Below are 25,321 nucleotides of genomic sequence, written 5' to 3'. Positions count from 1 at the left end.
AATATTGGTTTCCCAAGACTGCTGTCCTGTGCCTGTGGATGCATCTCAGTTTGCACATACCGTCATGTAGTGTTCCACAACATTCTGTCACCTAAGGCAGGCGTGCCAACCTTTACGCATTTCGTCTAGGAGCTCTGCATTTCCATATCAGTGTACACTGGTATGAGTTTTCACTCAAAAAAAAAGATTTTTATTTTCTCCAATAAATATCACAGATGAGCCAATTGACATGTGGATCTCATGATTCAATGATTGACAGCTGTGTCAGTGTTTTGAACTCCTTGATAAACTGTGTACTGACACCACGGGAAGCCCCGCCCCCTTCCCCATCTCACGATAGTAATCGATTTTCCCGCTTGAAAGATGCACCGACATGGCGGTCTCGCTTTCTGTCAAGGTTCATTTATAGTCTTTTGAGTATATTAAGTGCATGCATTATTCATCAACGTTTTCTTGTTATCACTTATATTACTTATTTTCTCACTTTTAAAGTTAATAAATAAAAAAAAAAAACGGAGCTTGTCAGCGTACTGAGAAACTGGAAAGCGCAAACTCCACGGCAGGAAACTTACCATTATGACTCAGTGATACTGGAGACGCCTTCCATAAATGTCTCCATCGCAACGATTAGAAATCTTTCTTACATAACACATTTTATTTGACAAATCTGTTGGTAGTAATCCTTAGATTATGTGGCGTGACTTCTATACAAGTCCCTGTGAATTAATATAGAAACGGTAACTTAACTTGTGATTTGCAGCTACGCTAATGTCCAAGCTACACTTCTAGCCAATCAGATATGAGAATTCAGCAATGCTGTGGTATAATGTGAAATAAAATATTTGACTTAGCTAACATTAGGCAAGTACACCAAGGATTGACTGTACCCCTGCTTGTTCTTACAATTATCCGATCAGTTAATCACACAAAAGAATGTCTAGATTAGATAGAATGGTGCAAAAAAAATGCAGGTCTGCAATTAGACAACTTATCTAATGTGGAAGTTTGGTGTTTTGCAGTGGAGCCTGTGACCGTGTTTAGGGAAGGAAGCTGGAGTGTAAGCATGTTCTTTTCATGTCTTGAAATCTCAGTATTACATTAATGATTGAACCATGTTTCTGCGTTTGTGCTTCTGGTCATGTATTAGCGAGTAACTGAGCTAATCTGCCATTTCCTGTTCGCCTGTTACTATGAATGGAAACGGAATGAACAGAGACTGCACAAATTTATTACCTAATGGTACACACACACACACACACACACACACACACACACACACACACACATACACACACACGCACATTTTAATGTTAATTATCTGTTGCTCTGAGTTCTTTATGGACTCAATCGTCCTCATACCACATGTGAAAACTCACTGCCTATGTTTCTGTTACTGAAGAAAAAGTGTCCCATAATTCATAGCAGAGGCAGAATCCAATCCAAGACTACACGAAAATCTAATGTATGACAAATATGGGCTATTTACATAAATGCATATATACAGTATACTCAAAAAAAAAAAAAAAAGATCCAGTGGTTCAGTAAATATGAAGGAAACAATTCTGTGATTTTTACACATAAAAGTGAATTATTACAATTACTTAAATGCTTTAAGATCTGTTTTAAACTAATTCTAAAATCCAAAGTGTATATTGTATTTACTTTCAATTATTTTCCCAGTGCACACAAAACTAGAAAAGAAAGTTTTTTACTATGTGTAAAGTTACTGTATGTTTGCTTGAACTCATTCTTGAACTTTTGCACATATGCAAATCAACACATGCAGACGAGACCGTGAGATTTCTTCAGCGCTGCGTACATTCTGTTTCCTTTGCAGGTGTTTAGTGGGAACGTGATTATATCAGTTGCGTGAAAGTGACAGTCATACAGTCGCACAGAGCTGAAATGAGCTCAGCGGAGGCAGTATTAATTCTGAGTGTTATGGATGGGTTGTTTTCAGTACTTCGTGTTGGCTTTAAGGCTATTGTATTATGAAATGTTTTGCAAGACCGGTGTTTAAAGTTTTCTTGGTTCACCCTTGGTTTGTGTTTCGCAGTCTGGTGTTTAGTTTGTGTGTGTGTGTGTGTGTGTGTGTGCACAAATTAGTTAAATAGTCATGTTGGGTTATGGGCCCAGTTCGTTCTTTATGTAGGCTGATGTAAGTGCATGTAGCTGTTGGAGTTCTACTTCTGATTGCAACCATTTAAGGTGTTAGTGGCCATGACATAGTAATGATAAGAAAGGATTTGCAAAATGATGATGATGATGATGATGATGTGTAGTGTTCTTTTTTTTTTTTTTTTTTTTTTTTTTTTTTTGAGATTTACGTACTTCTTTAATTTAAGCTCACTTGTATGGACTAAATAAATAAAATTTACTTTAAAGAAATTAAAAAAGTTTGATTTACTTGTTTTATTTGTGCAATAGTTAACCATTTTATTCAAGTTTGAGTAACATTTACTAATAAAAAAGAAAATGGCTAGTTAAATTTACTTAATTTTTTAACTAGAACACTTCTGGATGCCAGAATTACATTAAACCTTATTTAAAAATATGCTTAGTTAAACTTACTAAGCCTTTATAGGTGGGAATAGTTACATTTAACTAAGCATTAGATGTCTAAAACATTGCTAGCTAAGTGTGATTTCCTCACGTAGCCACTATAAGGCGTTGAATAGTTATGTGTTGTAGTAAAAAATCTAGTAAATTCAGTTTTATGATCAGATAACGGCTCATGCGCCGTCACTTAGACACTAAAACTGAGACTGTTTACAGGTGACTGTAAATCAGTTTTAAAATGTTTAAATGATCTAGTAAAAGACGTTTTAGCTCAGGTGATTAGACAGAGGCTGATGTGGATGATGCCGATAATCAAAGTCAGAATTTATTTCCCATAGTAAACTTCTAACTCTTTAATTGGCAGTAATGTTGTGTTTCCGGAAGTAAATATAGAGGTAGATGCAGCGTCTTTCAGTCGAGTCCAGATGAAATCTATAAGAGCCGTTTTTTTAGCTAGATTTGATCATGCTAGAACTTTACTTCTGATTTACTTCTGATTGAGATTCATGCATAATTCAGTTCAGGAAAGCCTGTAGCTTTAAGAGCTGATAGTAGAAAATGTCAACTTATTCCATGGGAAGGCATTTCCCAGGCCTCCACACACACACACACACACACACACACATCAGTATCATGATAAACTATGTCACAATATGCTTTCTCCCCCCCATCTTTAAAGTCTTTAAATTATTTTATTATTATTTATTATATATTTAATTATTATTAGCTTATCATAGATTATCTTAGACTAATTAATTAATGATCTTTCAACTAGCTGGAGGCAGTAATGCTTGGTAATGTAAATGGTTTAACACTGGCATAATATTAATGTACAGAAATGTTCACATCTACACCGAATGTCAAAATCCTCTGCAGTTACAGTGTGTGTGTGTGTGTGTGTGTGTGTGTGTGTGTGTGTGTGTACGCTTTCAAATATAGAACTGTTTTCAAATTTTTAGCTAAAATCAGGCTTTTTACTCAGTTCTATTTAGTTCAGCTTTATTATGATTATACCATTACAGTATAATAATAATAATAATAATAATAATAATAATAATAATAATAATAGAATTTAATATAACTGCTGCTTCCTCTGTTTTTGATACAAATATCACACATGCAGTGCTGGAATAACGATAAGTGAGAAACCAGACCCTGATAAGGAAATGTGTATTTCTCTCTCTGTCTCTCTGTCTTTGTCTGTCTTTTTCTCTGTCTCTCTCTCTCTCTCTCTCTCTCTCTGTGTGTGTGTGTGTGTGTGTGAGAGAGAGAGAGAGAGAGAGAGAAAGCTGGGTCACACAAAATGTGCAAATATTTTACAGGACTGAACGAGTCAAGTCTGTGCAAGGTGCAAGGTGTGAGACAGTTGGGTTTTTTTCTTTTTTTGGCCCTGGAGTGAACTCATGCACAGGAAATGACTCAGTCTTCGTGAGTTTGTATGTGGTGTGTGTTTTTTTTTAAAATATCAGCCAGAACTTCCTGCGTCTGACCGTGTGTGTGTCTGTGTGTGTATGCAAAGACATTCAGAGATGTTAAAATTCAATTGGGACACAGTCGCCCAGACAGACAGCATCAGTAAAGGAAAGCCAACAAGACCATTAAACACTAATAAAATGATTATTATCTAATTTATGATATCACAATTTTGTGTAAACAAGGTTTTGTTTATCCGGACCGGAGTCCGCCAGTGAGAAATTCAAGAAGTCTTTACCACCATGGAACCCTGCTGCAAAACATTTGGGAACATGGGAATGAGGGAGACGTATTATTTTCCCCTTACCTGTATTATTACACTCGTGCATTTCAGGAATGAAGATCAGGCAGGCGGGCAGGCCGTCTGGAAAAAAAATGCATCTTATGAGCCAACTGGCAAAAATGTGAAAAATTTGGGCAGCAGTCTGGAGTCCAGAACGATCCTCAGATATTCATTTATTAAGCTGTAACAGAGATGCAGCATCGTCAGTAACAGTCTGTCCTCATGTGCACATTAAAGTGTGTGAAGCAGGAGGAGTGATGAGGGGAAAAAAGGAGGGTTGGGGTGATAAGCAAGACAGTGAGTGAGTGAATCCCCTTGATTTTGAACACACACACACACACACACACACACACACACACGTTTGTCTCACTATTCTTGTGATGACCTCCTTTGACATAATTATTAATACATCTAATTAATGCTATATCTACACCTAAACCTAACACTATCCTTAAACTCGGTATCTAAAAGGAAATCTTTTGGCTCTTTTAGTTTTTTTAAACAAAAGCTGCAAAAAAAAAAAAACAGTTTTCCTTGGGCGGGCCAGCCAAATATGTTTATATCCCTACCATGATATTAAAAAGCATGTCCACACATATGTATTCTGGCCATTTTCTGTGCCGCTTATCCTACTCAGGGTCAAAGGGAGCTTATCCCAGGGGGACTTTGGGCACAAGGTGGGGGACACCCTGTCCCCCACAATCACACACACATTCACACACCCGTTCACTCACTACAGACAATTTGGAGATGCCAACAGCCTACAATGCATGTCTTTGGACTGGGAGAGGAAGCTGGAGTACCTGGAGGAAACCCCCTAAGCACTGGGAGAACATGCAAGCTCCATGCACACAGGGCGGAGGTGGGAATCGAACACTCAACCCTGGAGGTGCGAGGCAAATGTGCTAACCAATAAGCCACCATATGTATTCCCCTTTTCTTTAATACAATGAGTCTCTGAAAATCATGTCTCTGACATCATTTTCAGTCATGAGCCAAGCAACGGTGACCATGAAAATGCCATGCAAATGAATCATATAATGTAAATATGGTGTTTGTTTGTGAATATTCCTTCATTCATCTTCAGTAACCTTTTATCCTGCTCGGAGTCCATTGGATCCTAGGAACACTGGGTGCAGGGCGAGGATACACCCTGGATAGGATGCCAGTCCATTGCAGGGCATCAAACACACAGTCACAGTCTCATTCGCACCTAATGACACCTACTAATACAGTTCGGCTATCAGTTCAGCTTTAGCTCACATAGCACACAAACTCAGTCCATTTCCTGCGTACCTAGGCAGGTTTCTCCAAAGGAACACAGGAATTCTTTAGTATGGGATTTGATTGCATAAGGAATAAAACACTTGGGGATATGCTCTTATAGGAAAATAATCAACAACAGGGTGATGTCATATGGCCCAACGTGAAGTGCAGTTACTGTTATTACCCTGAATTAAACTTTTTTTTTTTAATAACAGAATGCTCCAAAGTGTTTCTTAGAAATTTGCCAACAATTTTTTATTTATTAATGAATGGCACATTGTACTTTTAACCATTCATGGTTGTGGAATGTCCACAAGACAAGTTAGTTCCTCTTATCACTTATGTTATAGCAGCTATAAACAGTTGTTCCCTCACCTTCCTTTCTTTTTTTCTGTCTCTTGAAGTGAATAGTACAAAATTTGCAGTGACAGAGAAAGCAGAACTTGCAAAGTCCTGTAGCGGAAAACTTACTGACTGTTACAAAATGCTGACATTGCAGACTTCTTCCATAAATGGTAATGTCTTGATAAATTAATTATTAGGCTTGGATTATGTGAACCATCCACCATAGGAGTCTTTGTGAAGGAGTTTTATTATAGAAACAATGAAGTATTAGAACAAGCACATTAATATAAACCTATGATTTGCATTAGAGCTGGAACTACTCTGAAAGCTGCAGTGATAGAAAATTAATCAACACCTTCTGACCAATCAGATTCAAGAAGTCAGCATCGCTGTGGTATAAAGCAGTTGAACATTACTGCAGTATGAATCCTGATCGTATTGTCTGAGGATGTGTGTGTGTGTCCATGTGGCTGTGTGTGTTCCTGCTGGTTATGTATATGAGTTATCTGCTCAAATCTGTGTATGCTGCGTTTTATTTCGCTCAACCTGCCTGAACATGACTGGTTAATCTGCTTAAAATCACTCTTTTGTGTTTCTGCTTTCTCTGTGCCTTCAGCAATGTTTAATGAAAGGGCAGGGCTTCTATTGTGTGCTGAGACTTAAACTGAAAAGCACTGATGTACACCCAAACACAGACTCACATACACATGAATATACACACATGAAGTATGTAGGACACACAAATAAATATGAACACACATACCTTTACACTCATACTCATGATCCGTCCATTTGAAAAGAAATGTCAGTGTGCAGCTTTGGGTTAATGAATGTATTCCGATACATTCCAATACTGTAGCCAACACTCGCCATGATAATTAAGTCCTTTGGCCATTATTCAATTCAATTTCAATTCATTTTTATTTGTATAGCGCATTTTTACAAAGGTCATTGTCTCAAAGCAGCTTTACACAAACAAAAGTAAAGTGAAGTGTGTGTGTGTGCCGTCTCTGATGAGCAAGCAGGGCGACGGTGGCAAGGAAAAACTCCCTGAGATGGTGATAGGAAGAAACCAATTATAAATATCATTCCATTACTGTATTAGCTTAAGTGAACATAAACATTAAGTGTACCTATAATTTGTGTTACTTTTTTCTTTTCAAACTGGTTCGTTCATTCATTCATTCATTCATTCATCTTCAGTAACCACTTTATAGTGGTCAGGGTTGCAGTAGATCCGGAGCCTATCCCAGGAACACTGGGCATGAGGGGGGGGAATACATCCTGGATGGGAAACCATAGGACGCACATTGACACACTCATTATGCCTAGGACAAGTTAGCATAGCCAATCCACCTTTCAGCGTGTTTTTGTTACGTGAGAGGAAACCAGAGAACACAGAGGAAACCCAGGCAGACACATGAAGAAAATGTGGTACTCCACACAGACAGTAACCCAAGTTCAAGATCAAACCTGGAGCTGTGAAGTGGTAAAAGCTACCGTTGTGCCACCTTGATGCCTGGGGTTGTTTGGAAGATATGTAATTTCAGCAGTTGCTGGGCTCAAATATGATTGTTTCTGTGTTGACGAAGAGAGTCCATATAAATTCCACAATAGTTGAGTCCTTCAATAGTTTTGATGCAGTGTTGGCCATTCTGTTGACCGTGTGTCTTCTTCTCAAGGTGAACAGAATTATAGGATTACCTTGTCTGAGAAAGACACACACCAAATCTTCTTCAAATTTGTCCAAAGTAAAGGGGAAGACAGTTGTCGTCATGTTTCCTTCTGAATGGGACAGAGCTTATCTGCTCTATCTAGGCAGCCTCCTTCAGCATGGAACTTAGAAAAATGAATTTAAAATGCTATTAATAATCGTCTGAGATCAATACACAAATTAGAGCTCAGACCAACATGGAGTGATGAACAGGCCACATGTTTGGGGCAAACCTAGGACAAGCAGTGGGTTGTAACATGCAGTGAGTGAAGGCAGGACGTAAGTGCATGGATTAAGCATGTGTTTTATTATGGGAAATTCTAAGAATTGTAGTCAGTATTAATAGCATGGGTCTAAACACAGCCAGGCTTAAAACAGGACAATCTATAGTCAGAACTAAAGAAAACAGACAAGGGTCAAAACCAGAAAGAACAACAAGAAACAAACAACAGGGACCAGGGAAGGATAAGAGTTGGACTTAACAGGAAAAAATGGATGGTAAGACTTCAGAAGGAGAAACAGAAATAACAGGGAAGAGATAACCAATCTAATCAAGGCGAGACACAGAACAAGAGAACATATGAGGGTAATCATCCAATGACATGACAGGTGCAGAGACAGGACTAGAATGGAAACAATAGTCTGAATGGGATGGTGTTGGAATTCTAAGGAATCTGCTGAGCTCCTGATTTGTTCATGTCCATTAGAGGTTGTGTTTGCCTAGATTGAGGCTGACCATGACTCCTGGCTTCTCTATGAAGTCTCCATACATGTAACATGAATTTAGTTCCCTGATCTATAATTATAACTCTGAGGATACCAGTGTACTTGGTTTTGAAAAAAAATATCAGTAGCTTGGAAAGCGGTATCAAAATCACTTTGGCATTGATTGTCATACTTTAGAGAATTTTGTGAATCTTTAGAGAAACATTTATTTAGTTAATATTTAGAGAATTTAGTGAGGTGGTAAAACAGAGAAAAATGCAATAGTGAGTTGGGAACATGGTTGGAAGGTATGGACAGAAACTTACCAACTGGAAGTGAAAAAGTGGGAATCTTTTCATGGAAAATGTGAGAATGATACTGTATCTGGGTGTCCCAATGTTGTTCTGTCTGAACCTACAGAATCAGCGAACCTTAGGGCCAGTGATTAGAATTAGGTCTTCTCAGGAATGACCTCCTCAATATTACAGTTGTCACAATACCTGAATTTTGACCAATACAAGGTGTAGTATCACAATTCTTGATACCAAAATGATACTTTGCCCTAAATTAAATAAACACACACTGGTCATTGAACATCCAATATTAAGATACAGGAGTACTGGGTACTGGAGCTTCGAAGCATGTGTTAAGAAGGTAGGACACTTTCAGGTGAATCGCCGTATTGATGCTTGTGTTGTTTTCCCGTACGATCATTTGAAGCCTCATTTAGAGTTTGCTTTGAGAATTACGCAAGCCCAGCTGTGTACAGCTGTCTAATGTATGTCTTATCTATGCAGAGATTGGGATGCTAGTCAGCCAGATCATTAGCTGTGTTTGCTGGCTTGCATGCTTGTTTTGTTATGGCTGCCTGTCTGCAAAGTAAATACAACCAAACCATACTCCATGTTGTTTAGCCATGTACTTGGGTCTTGCCCAACCAAGTCAAAATATTTCATGCTAGTGAATTCAATGTAAAACAATGTCATTTCAGGTCTGGTTTATTTAAATGCAGCATGAAAAGTAAATGATAAAATTGGAGAACAGTGGATAAGAGGGGGTCCACAAGCAAGTCAGGCTCTTTTCGCTGTCTTGATATATTCATGATATACTCTGATGTGTCTGAGAATTACAAATGTTTTTTGTGCACCATCCAACCCATATGTTCATTCCACCAAAGCTAACTGGACCAATAACAGCTCATATTTCCACACTTCACACATCACTTCTTTCAGTTGATGACAATGCACAGCGTTAGCTTTATGCTGACTTCCCACTCCAATCTCTGGGCCGGTAGTCGGTAGGCGGATTGCTGAAAAAAAAAAAAAAAAACTTGTCAGGAGCAGAAGTGGGCAGGGATGTGACAGATAGACTTAATTAGTGATGAAGGGAAAACTTGTTGTCATTCATTTGCATTTCTCAGACAGAAGCCGAACACATTGAAGATAGAATGCCCTGAATTACATTAAACCTCAAACTCAACAGCAGACAGAAAGAAAGATGACTTTTACTTCTCCTTCACTCTGGTCCTCTCCTGCTCCACACGTCTCTCTCTCTCCTCTCCCTCCACAAGTCTGCTCTTCTGTGTTTGTCCTCTATGTCATTATCAGCTCTAAGTAATCACAATGTGAGCTGAATATCAATCAGAGTGGAATATAAGAGTAAGCACTTGTCAGAGTGATACCGAGGAGACAGAAAGACAGACAGACAGAACAGATAAACAGACAGAGAGACAGACACAGAGATATTACAATACTAATGTCACGCATTTCCTTTCTCAGCTTGCAGTGCGGTTCTGAGCATGACCTGTACTGTTTTCACGTTTCAAGTTCCTGTCGTGTTTTTTCTTTTTTTTTGGTCATGTGTGTTTTTTTGGTTTAATTTTGTGCCTTGTGTCTGCCCCGTCCTGTCATTGGTATATTGCTCTGTTGTATTGTCATAACTTTTAATAAAGCATTAAGTCTGAGCCTTGTTTTCCTGTGTTCAGTGTTTTCCTGTTTGATACTCGTTTATTCTTTGTTTTTTTTTATAATATGGATCTGTCCTTCTTGACGGAGAAAGTGAGCTGATTTAAAAGTTGCCATAGCAGCAGTTGAATTGTTTATCTGATTATGTGCACATGCCTAAATTGAAACTTGGCATGAATAATTCTATCAGAGCAGCATGCATGAGTTCAGACACAGAATCACTGTCTCAGAGTGATGATGGTGTGAAGCAGTAACTTGTCACTAACTACAGCTGATATGAATCAGACTGAATCACACACAGCTATAATTCTTAGCAACCACATCACCATAGGTCACTCCCGCCAGATGTTTCACAAATGTTAGATTAAACATGTCTAAGCTTGTGTTAACTAGCTAACAGATTAACAACACTGCAAACGCTGGCACGATTTATACAATTTACAGCTGAACAACATTGCATGCAGTTTGTTTACTAATCAGAAAGACCTTGTTATTCAATCTTTAGGATTCTGAAGCTTGTGGCCAGAAAAGTGTACAAAAGCCTATGGAGAATGAAATGTCTGAGCTTGAGTACATAAACCGATTCAGTCTGTGAGTTCAGTGGAGTCTTTAGCCTGAGGTGTGTGAGGGAGTGGTGTGTGTGTGTGAGGGAATGGTGTGTGTTCACAAGTGGTTTTGTCTGCACACGCACAGACAAACTCAGAAACGCATATGCTGTAAAACACGTCATGTTCTGTTTCAAACTGAGCACAGGAGGTCAAGCTGATAAAAGATTAGAAGTTTTAGTGTATGTTAGAATTGTTTGAAAGTGTGATTGTCATTTAAAAAAAAAAAGTCTGTATTGGGAAATGTTCCAATACCCATTTGAGGAGCCATCCAACTCTTGCAGCTCTCTTTTTCTTGTGGTTTCTGGGCACACCTCAGTAACAGTACATCAGAATTCTTTTACGATTAACCATGCTAACTAATAATTGATATCAGTAGTATTTAAATAGTTTTAGCATGGTGTAGTAGTTTAATAGAATTTGTTTTATCGCCCAAGTCTTCCATTACATTCATTTTAATCCACTGAGAAAAATCAAAAGATTGTTACATCCTATGAATTTGATGGGTCTTTCTTTATTTTTAATTTGTTGTAGACTGCTGGTTGGTGCACCACAGGAGAAAGCGGAACCTAAGTTGCGGGCTAATCGGACAGGAGACATGTATGCTTGTCCAATCACTACAGACCCTAAAGACTGCACACGGGCAAACCTGATCAGCTCAGGTAATGTACGCGCACCTTAATCACCATGCTAATTCTGCCTAACGTTTTTTCCCCTAAGGTTTTTTCTGCCGCCAAGCAGATCACTCATTTTAGTTTTATAATATTGATCTCAGTTGGTTTCAAGCTCCTAAGTAAGTGAAGAAAAGCAGATCAAATATGTATTAGTGTTGGATATTTTATAAAAAGCTACAGAAATTAATTTACTGTGTCGACAAATAATTTGGGAAGAATACTAACATACCCAAATGCTAGCTAAGACAACAAGCAGGTATTATATTTTCTGCAAACTTAATGGCGAAAATGATCACAAATCCTGTGAATTTATAATTATCATTCAGTCAAACCCATCTAGCTAGCAACTGATAGCTGAATAACTGCATAGCTAGCTAGTTTAAATGGATACTCACAAGTACTACTGAGGGAAAGTTAATCGCATTAAGCAATGAGATATATAAGATAAACATTTCAAGGACATCTCCTCATTTAACTGTATAGCTAGCTGACTAGGTAAACTTGATAACTAGCCAGCACTTCCCAATTGTTAATTAGCTAGTTTTTGTTGTCTTAATAACTCAATTGTTTACATAAAAAATAGTCTGAAAATCTAAAATTTCATCCCAATGTTGTAAGATTGATGTTGCTAAATCTTGGCTCAAGATATCTTGGCTAAGATATAGATAGCCAATAATTACTTTGTTATGCTAGCTAGCATACAAGTTCAAATGCTTTCATTATACATTTTGCTAGTAACATTTAGCAAGTGGGCAGGAAATGAGGTGGCTTTAGTACTTTCTCAGAATAAAAGTGGATGAATGATCTCTCGTGTGTGTGTGTGTGTGTGTGTGTGTGTGTAGACTCTGTTGACGCGGAGGATTTTATAGAGGGAATGTGGCTCGGAGTGTCAGTAGCCAGTCAAGGTTCACAGAAAGGGAGAGTGATGGTGAGTATTACCAAGCAGCTTCATTCTCTAATCAAGATTTATGCTTATGTGTCTGTTTACCATTAGTTTTTTTTTTTTTGTTATATCATAGTAACCATTCTTACTACCGTATGGTATATGGTTACTATGGTTTAACCATAAATCATTCTATAATTTTAAAAAATTAAGAATAATATATTTATGAGCACTGCATCAATTGCAACTCATGCTTATGAGCATGGAAATTAGTGTGTGTGTGTGTTTTCTGTCCCAGCGCTTCAATCTTTTGCTACTCTTTAACAGTATGAGATACCTCTGAAGCAATGTTTCAGATGTTACAATTTTACCGCTAGTCACATCTATGCTTTCTTACAATCTAGCAAACTGCAATAAAGTACGACTTTTGGAAACTCTGTTAATGGTAACATTAGTTTCAGTTTTTAAAAATGTAAGGAACAGATAATGATCAGGTTTCAGTTTGTACTTACCTGGCACCAAATACTGCAAATAAGATTGACCTAATGCATGCATTTAGAGATTTCAAAAAATTACAATTAATATGGCAGGCATCAGCAATTCAGTTTACGTGGCCTCAAACATGCAACCATTTTACAGAAAAAGAAGAAAGTATCTATTTGAATACCCTATTTGGTCTCAACCATACCATTAAACACAATATCAGTAATTTAACTGGAACTTTAAACATGCTCACAACTGTAGTTCATAACATATAAAGTAGGGACAGCGCTGTATTTATGTTGGCCTACCAGTGCAGAACATATCGGACTAAATAAATTGCAACTAAGCAGATTTTTCTAACTTGGAGCACAATGGAAAGTCACAGTTTGGTCAAAATCAGGAACCGCTGGAGGAGATCACATCTTCATAAATAATTACTGCATGGTCTATATTCGCAGTTTTGTACATTTGCTGATTGTAGAGTTGAAGGTGGTTAACTAGCTACACTCTCCTTAAGTTATTTGCTAGCAATATATCTACCTTTCTAGTTAGCCGAGTTACAAATTCACTCACTTTCAGTATCCGCTTTAACGTGATCAGGGTTGCGGTATATTCAGTGCCTAACCTGGGAACACTGGGCATAAGGCAGGAATACACCCCGGATGGGTCTCCAATCCATTGCAAGGTGCCATGCATGCACTGTAGATGAATCCTACACACAGACATGATTATGATGTATTTTAAATCGTGTTTAGGCCTGTGGTCATCGCTACAGCAGAAGCATGGACAATGGCGTGAACCTGCGTATGATTGGGAAGTGTTATATCCGGGGGAACGACCTCAAGTACGATGACAAAAACGATGACCAATGGCAGTACCGCCAGGAGGTGTGTAGTCCTAGTGGAGACCAAATCATGGAGGGGATGTGTAACATGGGCATCTCTGCCACCATGACAGAAACTGAGGTGATCGCTGGAGCTCCAGGCTGCTACAACTGGCAAGGTCACAAATACACACATAGACAAACAGACACCAATGTGAATATTCACAAACATATAGGAAAATAGATTTGTTATATAGGGATAATGTCTGAGTGGATAGGAGCAGTAAGAACGTTTCTTACTAAATTATGATTCTGTGATTTTGATTCTCATTGATTATAATGTTTTGCTGGAAGATTACTTTTAATGTGGTTGTTATAATATGTTAGAATTTCTGTTAGAACCATTTACACAGTGACCTGAAATTGCTCTTTAAGTTTGGACATTGATACCAACACACAGCTGTAGTACTTGGAGTTTAAGGCCAAATGAATTATATTAAAGGAGTCAGCTCTTTAATCTCAGAATTCCACCATCCCTGGCACTTAATCCATTCACTATATATTTCTTTAGTGCAAACTCAAGTGCTCTTTCAAGCATTGTATTTCAAAGAGACTGCCTCTCTTTTAGTATGATTGTTTGCTTAGTTTCTCTCTGTTGGGTGAGTAGTGTTTGATAGATCTGATTGATATTCAGCTCACAGTCTACTTATAAAAACACCCAGGACAAACATGGACGGATGGACAGAGAGGAGAGGAGGGTGGAGGGGCAGAAGAGAGTCATGGGTGGAGGAAGAGAGCAATAGAGTGAAGGAGAAGTGAAAGTCATCCCTCTTTCTAGTTTAGTTCAGGGTTTAATTGGTAATAAAAATGTATGGACTGAAGGTAGACTGGGGATGTTACAAAATTAGTTGTGTTGTTGTATTGCTATAAAATCTAATCATGCACACTTCAGGAGGGTCTGGGATTTATTATTTTTAATTCTCTTCATAAAAATAGCCTTTTGTCCTGCAGGTAATTCATTTGTGGTTTATAGGAACCCAGACGACGTATTTGATACTCAGATCATCAAACTTAAAGACATGAAAACTGGAAACATCTACATTGGTAAGAAGTGTGTATTAGGGTCAATTATAGACTAATGTGTCCTGTTCTGTGGGGTCTGAGTGCACTCCTAAGGGCTGCTTTTATCCTATCACTCCTTGCTAATGTAAACCCAGTGTGTTCTTCCAGACTGAGAACTGTAACTCCTGCTGTCCTATAGAGCTGCTCACAATGGTTGTTCTAGCCATCTATAAATTTATCCATCCAGCTATCATCTATCTATCCATCCTTCTCTGCAGCTCACTATTCAGCTTTGTTTAGCTTGATCTCTCTCTTTCTCTGTCTCTCTCTCTCTCTCTCTCTTCTTATCTTGCTAACCAGCTGTCCATCCATGCCTAGGGAATAGGGGGCTATCATCTTTACCATGCAGAGAAGACCTTTTTGCGAACAACCTCCCAAAGATAGGGCAATAACTTTGCAGTTGTTTTGTCTACCACTGTTTTGTATGTATGTAATGGCTGTATTTTAAACATTGTGTATTTTGACATTCAGGTTACTCAGTTGGGAAAGACAAAGGAATATTGAGCAAAGATGAGGACACAGTTGTGGCTGGAGCACCAAGATACAACAGTAAGGGCGCTATGATGCTAATGAAGGTCATCATGACTGACGGTGGCAATAGAGAGCTGAAGGACTTGAATTTAACACTGCAGGGTGAACAAGTCGGCTCGTACTTTGGAAACAGCATCGCTATCGTCGACATAAATAACGATGGGTAAGACCAGACGTGATCACTTGTTCATGCTCAGTCTCTTTTTAACACCTGACCATCACATCATGTGCTTGTTGAACATGCCATTCCAAAACTATGGACATTACTACGGAGTTGGTCCTCTTTTTGCACCTGTAACAGCCTCCGATCTTCTGGGAGGGCTTTGCACTAGATTTTGGACTGCAGCTGTAGGGATTGTTGCCCATTCAGCCACAAGAGCATTAGTGAGGTTGGTCACTGATGTGGCACGTGAAGGCCTTGGCATACAGTCGGCATTCCAGTTCATCCCAAATGTGATCAGTGGGGTGTAGGTCAGGGTTCTGTGCAGGCCACTCAAGTTCTTGCACAACAACCTTAACAAACATTGTCTTTATGGAGCTTGCTTTGTGCACAGGGGCATCATAATTCTACAACATACAAAGACATTCTAGACCATTCTGTGCTTATATACTGTATGTGTGATGATCAGGTGTCCACGTACTTCTGGACATAAAGTGTATTTCTACATACAGATGGATGACAAATTTCCATTTCTGTCATCATGGGAGTGGTCACTTCCAGCAGGATGACAATTCCAAAGGATCACTGAAAGGTTTGATGAGTATGGTTAGATTATGGTGTTGGGCCACCACAAGCCTCCAGAACACCTTCAGTGTACATTGGAATAGATTCTACAAGTCTGTGGAAGTGTACTGGAGGGATGAAACACTGTTCCTCCAAAAGATATTCCATCAATCTGCGTTTTTTTTTCCAGAACACCAGGGTGGTTTCCTTCTAGTGAGGTGTTCCCATTTGATTGTTTTCATTCTGATTAGCAAAAGAAAATCAGTACCTGACTGTGACCCCACATGGGTATCAGAATTTTGAGTGATTCTTATCCTCAATGGAGAACAATAACAGCAAACAGGAATACTCCATCAGTAATGAAGGAAATTTTTGATGATGTCACTCCGAAATCTCATAGGTGTTCAGTTGGGTTAAGATTTGGTGACTGAGAAGGCCATAGCATATAATTAAATTATTTTAGTACTCATACTCTAAAAATCATTCAGTGTCAACCTCATGGCATATAATTTAATATGGTGTATCATGGTAATCTGAGATTATTTTTTTAGCTCTATGCTCTAACGTTATAGTTAATAGCAGTTCTCAGATTCCCTAACCAACTACTGATCCTTTGTGGTTTCACTGCAGTGTTATTAAAGTGTTTAATGTTATACATTCCTTAAAGCAATGTGATGTAATGTTATACAATTTGTAATATTATACTGTTCTTTTGTACATTGTTTGATTCTCTTTGTGAAAAGGGTTGAATGATGATTAAACATATATCACTTTATATCAGAATGTTCTTTCATGTGTGCAGATGGAAGGAGCTGATTGTTGGAGCGCCGTTTTATTTTAACCGCAGGAGAGAGGAGGGCGGGGCCGTGTATGTGTTCATGAATGAAAACGGCTCATTCAAGCCCAAAACGGATCTGATGTTCACAGGGCCAAGCGACTCAGGTTTCGGGATGGCCGTGGCTTCCATCGGGGATGTCAACCAGGATGGTTTCCAGGGTAACACGTTATAATAATACCTTTTTTCATTTTGAAACAGACACCAATCACACCATTCAATAAAACCTCTATTTTCAAGTAAGCACAAGTGTTTACTGGTGTTACGCCTTGCTAGTGTGCAAGCAGATTTTTTTCTTTTTTTGCACTCAGCTGTTACTTTGTGGTCAGAAAGTAACACCCCTGCACTGATGTGGGTGAAGCTGTGCTCCCAGGGATTTGACATTTGAAATCTCTTGATGCAAAGGTTGCTTTCTTTGCACTTCCGTTACAGACTAAAGAGACTCGCCCCAAACGCAATGCCAAGACAGCGTTTTCTTAAATTCAACCACAGCCTTAAAAGTCCCGTCCCATTTCTTATAATCTGGATTTGTGAGTCAGTCAGCCAGTGTATCATTATGATTAGAACATCATAGAAATAATTAATAAAATGTCTAACAAAACAAATGAAATTGCACACAACACTTATTTCACTAAGAAAACCAAATCTGAAGTGTTTTAAAGTCATATAGCTTCTGTTGTAACCAACATTTAAATTCCTACCTGCTCAATGACACATCTAACACCTCGACCTAAAACAATGCTATGATCGTGCAGCCTGTAGCTGTAGAGTGAAATGTTAGCGTGATTGGTCATGATACCTCAGCCTTACTCTCTCACCTTTGTCCTAGATCTTTGGCCTAATTATTTCATTTATATCGTCAGATCTCTGTTTTAGCTTTATACCAGTATCTTTGTCACCTTGCCTGTTTTTTTTATTGTAGGCTTTTAAAATAAATGCACTCATATGTGACAAGTCTGCAAATATGTGACACTACTGCTAAAATACTAATATAAAATCTATAACTGACAAAGAAGTGCATTATTTCGAAGCTGGGTTTTTTTTCTGAAAGTAAAATGTGAATGGGAAGTGTATAATCATTTGTCACTATGAAAATGCCACTGTGCTCAGACAGTTATTAATGAGGAATGGAAATGAGAGGAGATGATTTTAATGGATATTACAGGAACATGCCTAAGCACCTCTTTTCGTAATGAATTAACTTTAGCCGCACCTCTTTTTTTTAATGAGCCATTTTATAGCCTACACTAATGATCATGAATATACAGAATAAATATACTGTATAATGGCATGATCTTACACATTAATTGTATGTCTGAGCACTCTTAAGTGTGCAGTTTTCTCTATTAAAAAGAGGAAATAAAGTGAAAATTTCAACCTGCTTTAGTGGGAAAGACTTACCCTTTGGTACCCTTGAGTCTAAGGTACTGTATGGGGAGAAATGCATTTTTAGGACAGTATGGTGCAAATGTAGTAAGGCTAACATTAGTGTGAAAGGCTGAAGTCCAGTGTTAATTATGAGCATAGAGAATATCTGAATTCTTTCCTGCTTCTGAAGTCTCTCAGCCATTCCATGCTGTGTTTTATTGCCCCCTGGTGGTAATTGAGTTGTATTAATAGTGCTGTATGTCCCTGGTTTAGATTTTGCAGTTGGAGCACCGTATCATGGATCAGGCAGGGTGTATGTGTGGAAGGGGGGAAAAGATGGAGTTTCAAGCAAACCAGATCAGGTAAGAGCATTAAAACTGAACATCAGTGTAGAATTACAGAATCTTAGCCTCAACAGGACTTACATTGGACTAATGATGGTCTGAGGATAGTTAGAGTAAAAGGGGGGTAAATTGGTGTATATATGTACATATACAATCAGGTAGTACTTTAATAAGTACACTTAAATTGTATCTTGTCTCATTGGCCATTTTATAGGTGCACTTGCTCCACACAATCTGTCATACAGCAATAGGTGACTGCTGATTAGATATTATTTGGGTGGTGGACTGTTGGTTGGTGTGTGTGTAACAGCAGTGTTGCTGGGATTTTAAGCACTGTATACATTTACTGGCTACACCCATGGGTACCAATGCCACTGCAACAGTATTACACTAGTCGAAACCTCTGCTCCATTGATTAATTAAGAGCAAAGGGACGTGACACACATAGCAACAGACGAACTACAGTCAGTAATTGTACACCTGCAAAGTGACCTACAACAGATTTACCTGATGAAATGATGTAGCTGGATGTAGCTATCAAACTTTCAAGTGAACATATGTATGCAAATGTGTGTTCAGGTGATTGAGGGGAGGGATGTGAGTAACGGTGGGTTCAAGACGTTCGGTTACTCCATCAGCGGTGGTCTGGATGTGGACGATAATAAATATCCTGATATTGTTGTTGGCTCTCTGGACGATCGAGTGGCTTTACTAAGGTCAGTATAGTCACGTTATGTTCAGATCTCCTTCTTCAGTTAATATTGTGTGCTAACTTCGTTGCACAAAGCCAGATTAATTCTGCTCTCTACAGAAATTAAAATTTCTCACGTGCTGCGTCTCAGTTCGCCTACTATGCGTTCTAAGTAGTATCCGAGATTAGAATTTGTGTGGCCCAAATTGTAGTATATTGAAATGAGTATCCCAAAGGTATCCGGATGGTCTACAATTTCGGGTAGATTTTTGAAGTGTGGACACTATAATATTGCCCACAACTTGTATTTTAGAGAGGTGTAAATGAAATGTGGAAAAATAAATCAATGGAATGGTAAATTCAATTATATACTATCAATTATATAAGGAATAATGAATGAAAAAAAAGCTGAAATGCATAAATGTCACACACACAAAGTGTAGATAGGAAACAATGCCTAAATAAGATTATTAAGTGAAACTGAAACTTGTCACACGGATATGTAATTGCATGTGAAGTATAACGGAGAATAAAGGCAATGAGATGCATCCAAAATTAATGTCAATACAAAATAAAAGTCAGTAGATATGAGTGTGGTTTTGATGATGTGAAGAGTTGCTAATGTGCTGTCACTTATGTGCTGTTCTTCATGAATATAAATGCATTACTATGGTAATAATAAATGATTTTGAGTCATCTGGTACACTAAGATGTAAGTTTGATAGATCTTCTCATTATTATATCCTAGTAAATTGTATAATGTTGTCTTCTATTAAAGAACAGAGCTTCTGCAAATTTAATACCTGCCCTTTTTTTGTAGTAATTAGTCAGTTAATCATTCCCAAAACAAGCTTTTAGCTTAATAAATCACGTTATGGGTGCTAAATTAATCTATTTGCATAGACATCACCCTGTATTTTGCACTTTATGTTTGTTTTTTATTTGTTTTTGCTTATGCTTGAAGCTATTTTGCTTATTTGTCATCCACAGCTGTCCTCCTGCTGCCTTCATAATGAGACAGATTTTATATCTGCCAAAAATGCCTACTGTGCTCACTCTAGCCAAACACTGCATGTTACTTTATTTAGAGTGCACGTTTCTATCTGTGTGAGTGTGTGTGTGTGTTCTACCTGTCCCTACAGAGCTCGGCCTGTCATTCACGTGAAAAAGACTTTCACTGTGACGCCCTCGATCGTCGACCCAAAGGACTGCGAGTCCTGGTATGCATTTCCAAAATCACTCTAATGCTGCTTTCCACACACAGTCACATGTGAGAAAATCCTGTTTAACTTCTGTTTACGACTTCTGACCACAAAGCATTGTAGTGTCCAGTGGTCAGAAAGATGCCAAATTAATGGATAACATTATATTAAAATATATACACTCTATGTGCACTGGTAGGAATCAGAAAACATTAATGTAATCATTTAAATTCTTCTCTGACACCAAATGCAGTGAAAAATCCTTTTTTTTTCACAGAATTTAATTCTGAATCAAAATCAGAATCTAAAATAGAATCTGAGTTGGCATTATATCACATCACTGTCTCCTGGTGTTGGGATTGTTGAGTTTATTAGTTGCATTGCTGTACAATCTGCTTAACACATATCATTGATTGTGTAGTTATTTAATGTATATGAATATGCATGTGTGTTGCAGCATTAAAGTGGAGGTCTGTTTCTCTTACACACTCAGTACAGGAGAGCCAAATTTTAAAGAAGACATTAGTGAGTAAACTTGTTTTATTACGCTGTTCATTAAAAGTTATTGAAAGTAACAATGAATGTACAATTTCTTCCCAAATATTACAAAAAAGTCGAAATAGCTAAATACAAACAATATAAAGGACCAGATTAAGATCATTAACAGTGTGTAACTTGTAAGAGTCGTATACCAGAGCAGTGAACCTAATGTGAATTCTTTTTGGTGGAAATAATCTGAATCTGAATTATCATAAGAATCCTAATATGCATCAAAATAAATATGAATATATGAGAATATGAGTCGTAAGAAAATGAATCAGAATATGAATCAAAATATCAGTCTTTATTGGAATCTCTGGCTGAATGGAAACCATAATGGAGTTCAGATTTACTATAAAAATTTGTATGAGAATATGAATCAGTTCATCTGATCTAAATCAGAATCTAATTCAGAACCTGATTCGGAATTTGAATCTGAATCAGGAGTCTAAATCTAGATGTGAATCAGAATCTAAGAATTTTATTTAGTGAAATGTTTATGGAGCATTCAAAGGATTTTTTTTATGTATATATATATATATATATATATAGATAGATAGATAGATAGATATAGATATAGATATACAGATATATATACTGTATGTTTTATTAATATTCAAAATATATTAGATATCTTGGCACTAAAATTCCAAACGTATTAACTATATGTCAATATACATCATATAAGATATAAATAAAATATATCAATGTTTAGTTTTTATATTTAAGTCATGTACAGAGAAGCAGAACAATTTCAGTTATACAGCAGACTCATGGACTGTATTTATTGTGTTTGTGTGTGTTACAGTTATGAAGTACACGGTGGAGGCTGATGTTCTGCAGCACTCGTCTAAAACTCGTGTCCGCTTTATCACCAACGATAAACACGTGTACAGTGGGTCATTATCGATGACATCACAGCAATGTGAAACACAGACACTTAAAGTGATAGTAAGAACAAAGCACACAACACACCACAACATATTACATCATAATACACAGTAGCCGCAGAAGCTCGCTGTCTCACTGGACAGCATTTTAACTTTACATGGTGTGTTTTTATTGTGGGTCATTGGTTGAGGGAATGTGACTCGTGTGGTGTGTCTATACACACTTTTTTAAATAAATGTGAAAGGCTCAGAAAGCTAGCACAAGCGTGAGAAGGAATAGGTGTATACATGGCATGTCTAGGATTAAGGATCTTACACAGGACAAATATTTATCACAATATTTATATAGATATATATATATATAGCTATTAGAATTGAGTGATCTATTTATGATACACACACCTCCCTTGTTGCTCGTTATAGCCTCGCTGTGGCTGAAGAAGCAAAAGGAGCACATTCTTCATTGTTTTATTTATTCGTTGAGTAACATTAATGTTTGATCTACAATGACGAAAAACAATGAAAAGAATCTGAGTCATAAAAATGATAAGAGATATCAGTAGCTCTTTTGAGTTTGGTTTGGTTATTATTATTATTATTATTATTATTATTAGTAGTAGTAGTAGTATAAAAAGCCTGACTATATTAAGATGATTGTATTTAAATTTATATATATTTGCATTTATTTATTATGAATATTATTATTAGTGATGACAGAAGCCTGGAAGTAGTAACATAAGTGCATCTGATTCATATCTATGATTATAGAATGTCGTGCGTGATAAGGTGACCCCAGTAGTGTTCTCCCTGAACGCATCAATCTTTGAGCCTCAGGTTGACAGTGTTCAGCGGCAGCTCCAGAACCTGAACTTGTTTCCTGTGCTCAGTCAGGGACGAACACTCACCGACAAAGCAGAGGTGACCCAGCCAAGTGCACTTCAGCTAAGCTCATAATACACATCTTTCATACACATTATTATTCATTAGGCCTGAGTTCCTGGATTTCCTCCTTATTCTGTCTATCTGTCTATCCATCTGTCTCTTTGATCCCCACCCCCCAATGCAGATTCATTTTCAGAAAGAGTGTGGAGCTGATAATAAGTGTGAGAGTAACCTGCAGATGACCGCCACATTTGCCAAAAGCCTGCAAGAGATCCTGCCTGTGTAACAGCTCCATCATCACATCAACACATAATCACTTCATTAACAATAAAAACCACACATAACTACATTAATAACAAGATTAATAATAGAACAGTAATTATTCAGATATAACAAAATATACTATACAATTTTCTGTGTGTGTGTGTGTGTGTGTGTGTGTATATTTATATAGTCAGGATGGTCACCAGATCCTGCTGTATGACTCCGACATTAAGAGACTGATGCTGCTTGTAAATGTGACGAACACTCCATCTCCAGGTCGATTAGCTGAAGATGCTCATAACACTGAACTGAATGTCTCCATTTCCTCATCACTCCGATACAGCGCTGTCAGATCCGAGGTGAAGATCTAAGGTCCTAGGGTTTAAGGCACAGGGCCCCTGCTGTTGGACTTTGGCAGGTTTTTTTAAACTTTTATGCAAAACCAGAAAAAAATAGATTTGTTATTAGGAGTAGGATTAGTATTAAGAGTTAGGTAGTAACGAGCTAGCTGCAAAAGTTAGCTAGCGGGAAAAACCAAACAACTGGGTAATCTCCTGTGTCGATAGTAGTAATAAAATATACTTTATATGTAGGGTTAAAATCAGGTGCCTTTTTGTAATGAACTTTAACAACTTTTACTGGTCACTCCCTGCATGTGATAACAAGAATGTATTTTCTTCACATATCTGGGTAACCCTTTTTCACAAAATTTTGCCAAAACATATATAGTCACCCCAAACGATGTGGTAAATTGTGTTATGGTCTGATGAGACTCAGGTAGGACTTTTTGGGCCTAATTCCAAAAGATTTTGTGGCAAAATCACGATATCTTTTCACCCAAAGAACACCATACCCTCAGTGAAGCATGGTGGTGGCAGCATCATGCTATGCTGCTTCTCTTCAGCTGGAACTGGGGCTCTAATCAAGAAAGGGGGAAATAATGGATAGCTGCAAATACCAATTTATTTTGGCATAAAACTAGCACACATGTCAAAGACCTGGCAAGATTTATCTTGGTTTTAATTTTTACATCACAAAAACCTAAAAATAATTATGTAGACTTATGTAGACTTTTAAAGTCCACTGTATATATCTGTGTCTGCCTGTCTGTCTCTTTCTCCCCCATCATCCCTCTCTCCATTTTACTGTCTTTTTTCACAGACTGGTTCAGTAAATTGTGCTCCTGAAGGCAATTTCATCCTGTGTGAGTTGGGAAACCCGTTAGCCGCTAATCAAATGGTACAGTCTGACCTCACACACTCACATACATTTATCCTTAATTAACAGTCTGTGTAATTCAGTTAAATCTCTTCAATAACTCCGTCCTCTGTCTCGGTGCTAAGTGATGATGCGTAATGATCAGTCTTGTCTCTCTGACAGGCCATCTTTGCGATCATCTTCGAGACGACGTTCATCACGCTTGACACACAAGAGATCACTTCGACACTTCAGCTCTCTACGTGAGTGTGTGTGTGTGTGAGAGACACATGCTAGCTAATTCCACTTTAACAGATGAACATGTAGTATGGTATGGTATTTGGTAATTGTATTGTGTTATTTGGATGTGCTGTTTGTTTACTGTGTCACTGTCCCATGTTCAGATTGAGCAAACAGGACGACTTAATACCGCTGACCAGAGTGCTGCTAGTGGATTATACACTAAAGGCCTCATTTCAAGTGTAAGTCAAGTTACAGTTCCGAACAGTACTTTCCACTAACGCAATGAAGACTCAGCAAAAAATTTTAAGTTCACAATGTCCCTCTTACCCTAAATGTAATTGCTCAGCTACAGCTGCACAGAATGATGATACTGTATAATATCAATATTGTGATATATTATGTCTCAGTACACTTGATACCATAATGTCTTTTTATAACATTTATTGATTTTTTAGAAGAGTAGGCTCTCTGATTGGAAGCAGTACATCATATGTTAGTTTTGTAGTGAATTTCTAAAATCGTTAATATTTGTACGGATCTAAATCATACACAATATGACCAGATGTTTGTTGTGGATACCTGACCATCACACCCATATGTGGTTCTTCCAGAAACTTTTACCACAAAGTTGAAAGCACACAACTGTATAGGATGACTTTGTATGCCGTAGCATGACAATTTCCCTCCACTGGAACTAAGGGGCCCAAAATT

General features: G+C 37.8%; 1 protein-coding gene across 2 annotated transcripts in view; it reads left to right on the top strand.

Annotated features, from left to right (window-relative positions):
- Window positions 1-25,321, top strand: part of itga3a (integrin, alpha 3a) — a 48,169-nt gene that overhangs the window by 5,633 nt on the left and 17,215 nt on the right. The window contains exons 2-18 of one of the 2 annotated variants that reach the window (XM_026916671.3): window positions 11,449-11,576; window positions 12,431-12,516; window positions 13,710-13,956; window positions 14,789-14,881; window positions 15,371-15,593; window positions 16,957-17,150; window positions 18,631-18,719; window positions 19,281-19,417; window positions 20,535-20,612; window positions 21,052-21,119; window positions 21,943-22,085; window positions 22,793-22,942; window positions 23,091-23,188; window positions 23,361-23,529; window positions 24,332-24,409; window positions 24,551-24,630; window positions 24,772-24,849. In XM_026916671.3, coding sequence (XP_026772472.3) covers window positions 11,449-11,576; window positions 12,431-12,516; window positions 13,710-13,956; window positions 14,789-14,881; window positions 15,371-15,593; window positions 16,957-17,150; window positions 18,631-18,719; window positions 19,281-19,417; window positions 20,535-20,612; window positions 21,052-21,119; window positions 21,943-22,085; window positions 22,793-22,942; window positions 23,091-23,188; window positions 23,361-23,529; window positions 24,332-24,409; window positions 24,551-24,630; window positions 24,772-24,849 — 2,139 coding nt within the window. The remainder of the gene's footprint in view (window positions 1-11,448; window positions 11,577-12,430; window positions 12,517-13,709; window positions 13,957-14,788; window positions 14,882-15,370; window positions 15,594-16,956; window positions 17,151-18,630; window positions 18,720-19,280; window positions 19,418-20,534; window positions 20,613-21,051; window positions 21,120-21,942; window positions 22,086-22,792; window positions 22,943-23,090; window positions 23,189-23,360; window positions 23,530-24,331; window positions 24,410-24,550; window positions 24,631-24,771; window positions 24,850-25,321) is intronic. The other variant, XM_053239336.1, reaches the window with a different exon arrangement.

The sequence above is a fragment of the Pangasianodon hypophthalmus genome, chromosome 13 (genome assembly GCF_027358585.1).
Source record: "Pangasianodon hypophthalmus isolate fPanHyp1 chromosome 13, fPanHyp1.pri, whole genome shotgun sequence".
Taxonomy (NCBI): domain Eukaryota; kingdom Metazoa; phylum Chordata; class Actinopteri; order Siluriformes; family Pangasiidae; genus Pangasianodon; species Pangasianodon hypophthalmus.
Note: the sequence above shows the minus strand (reverse complement) of the source record. Positions and strands in the feature narration are given on the sequence as shown.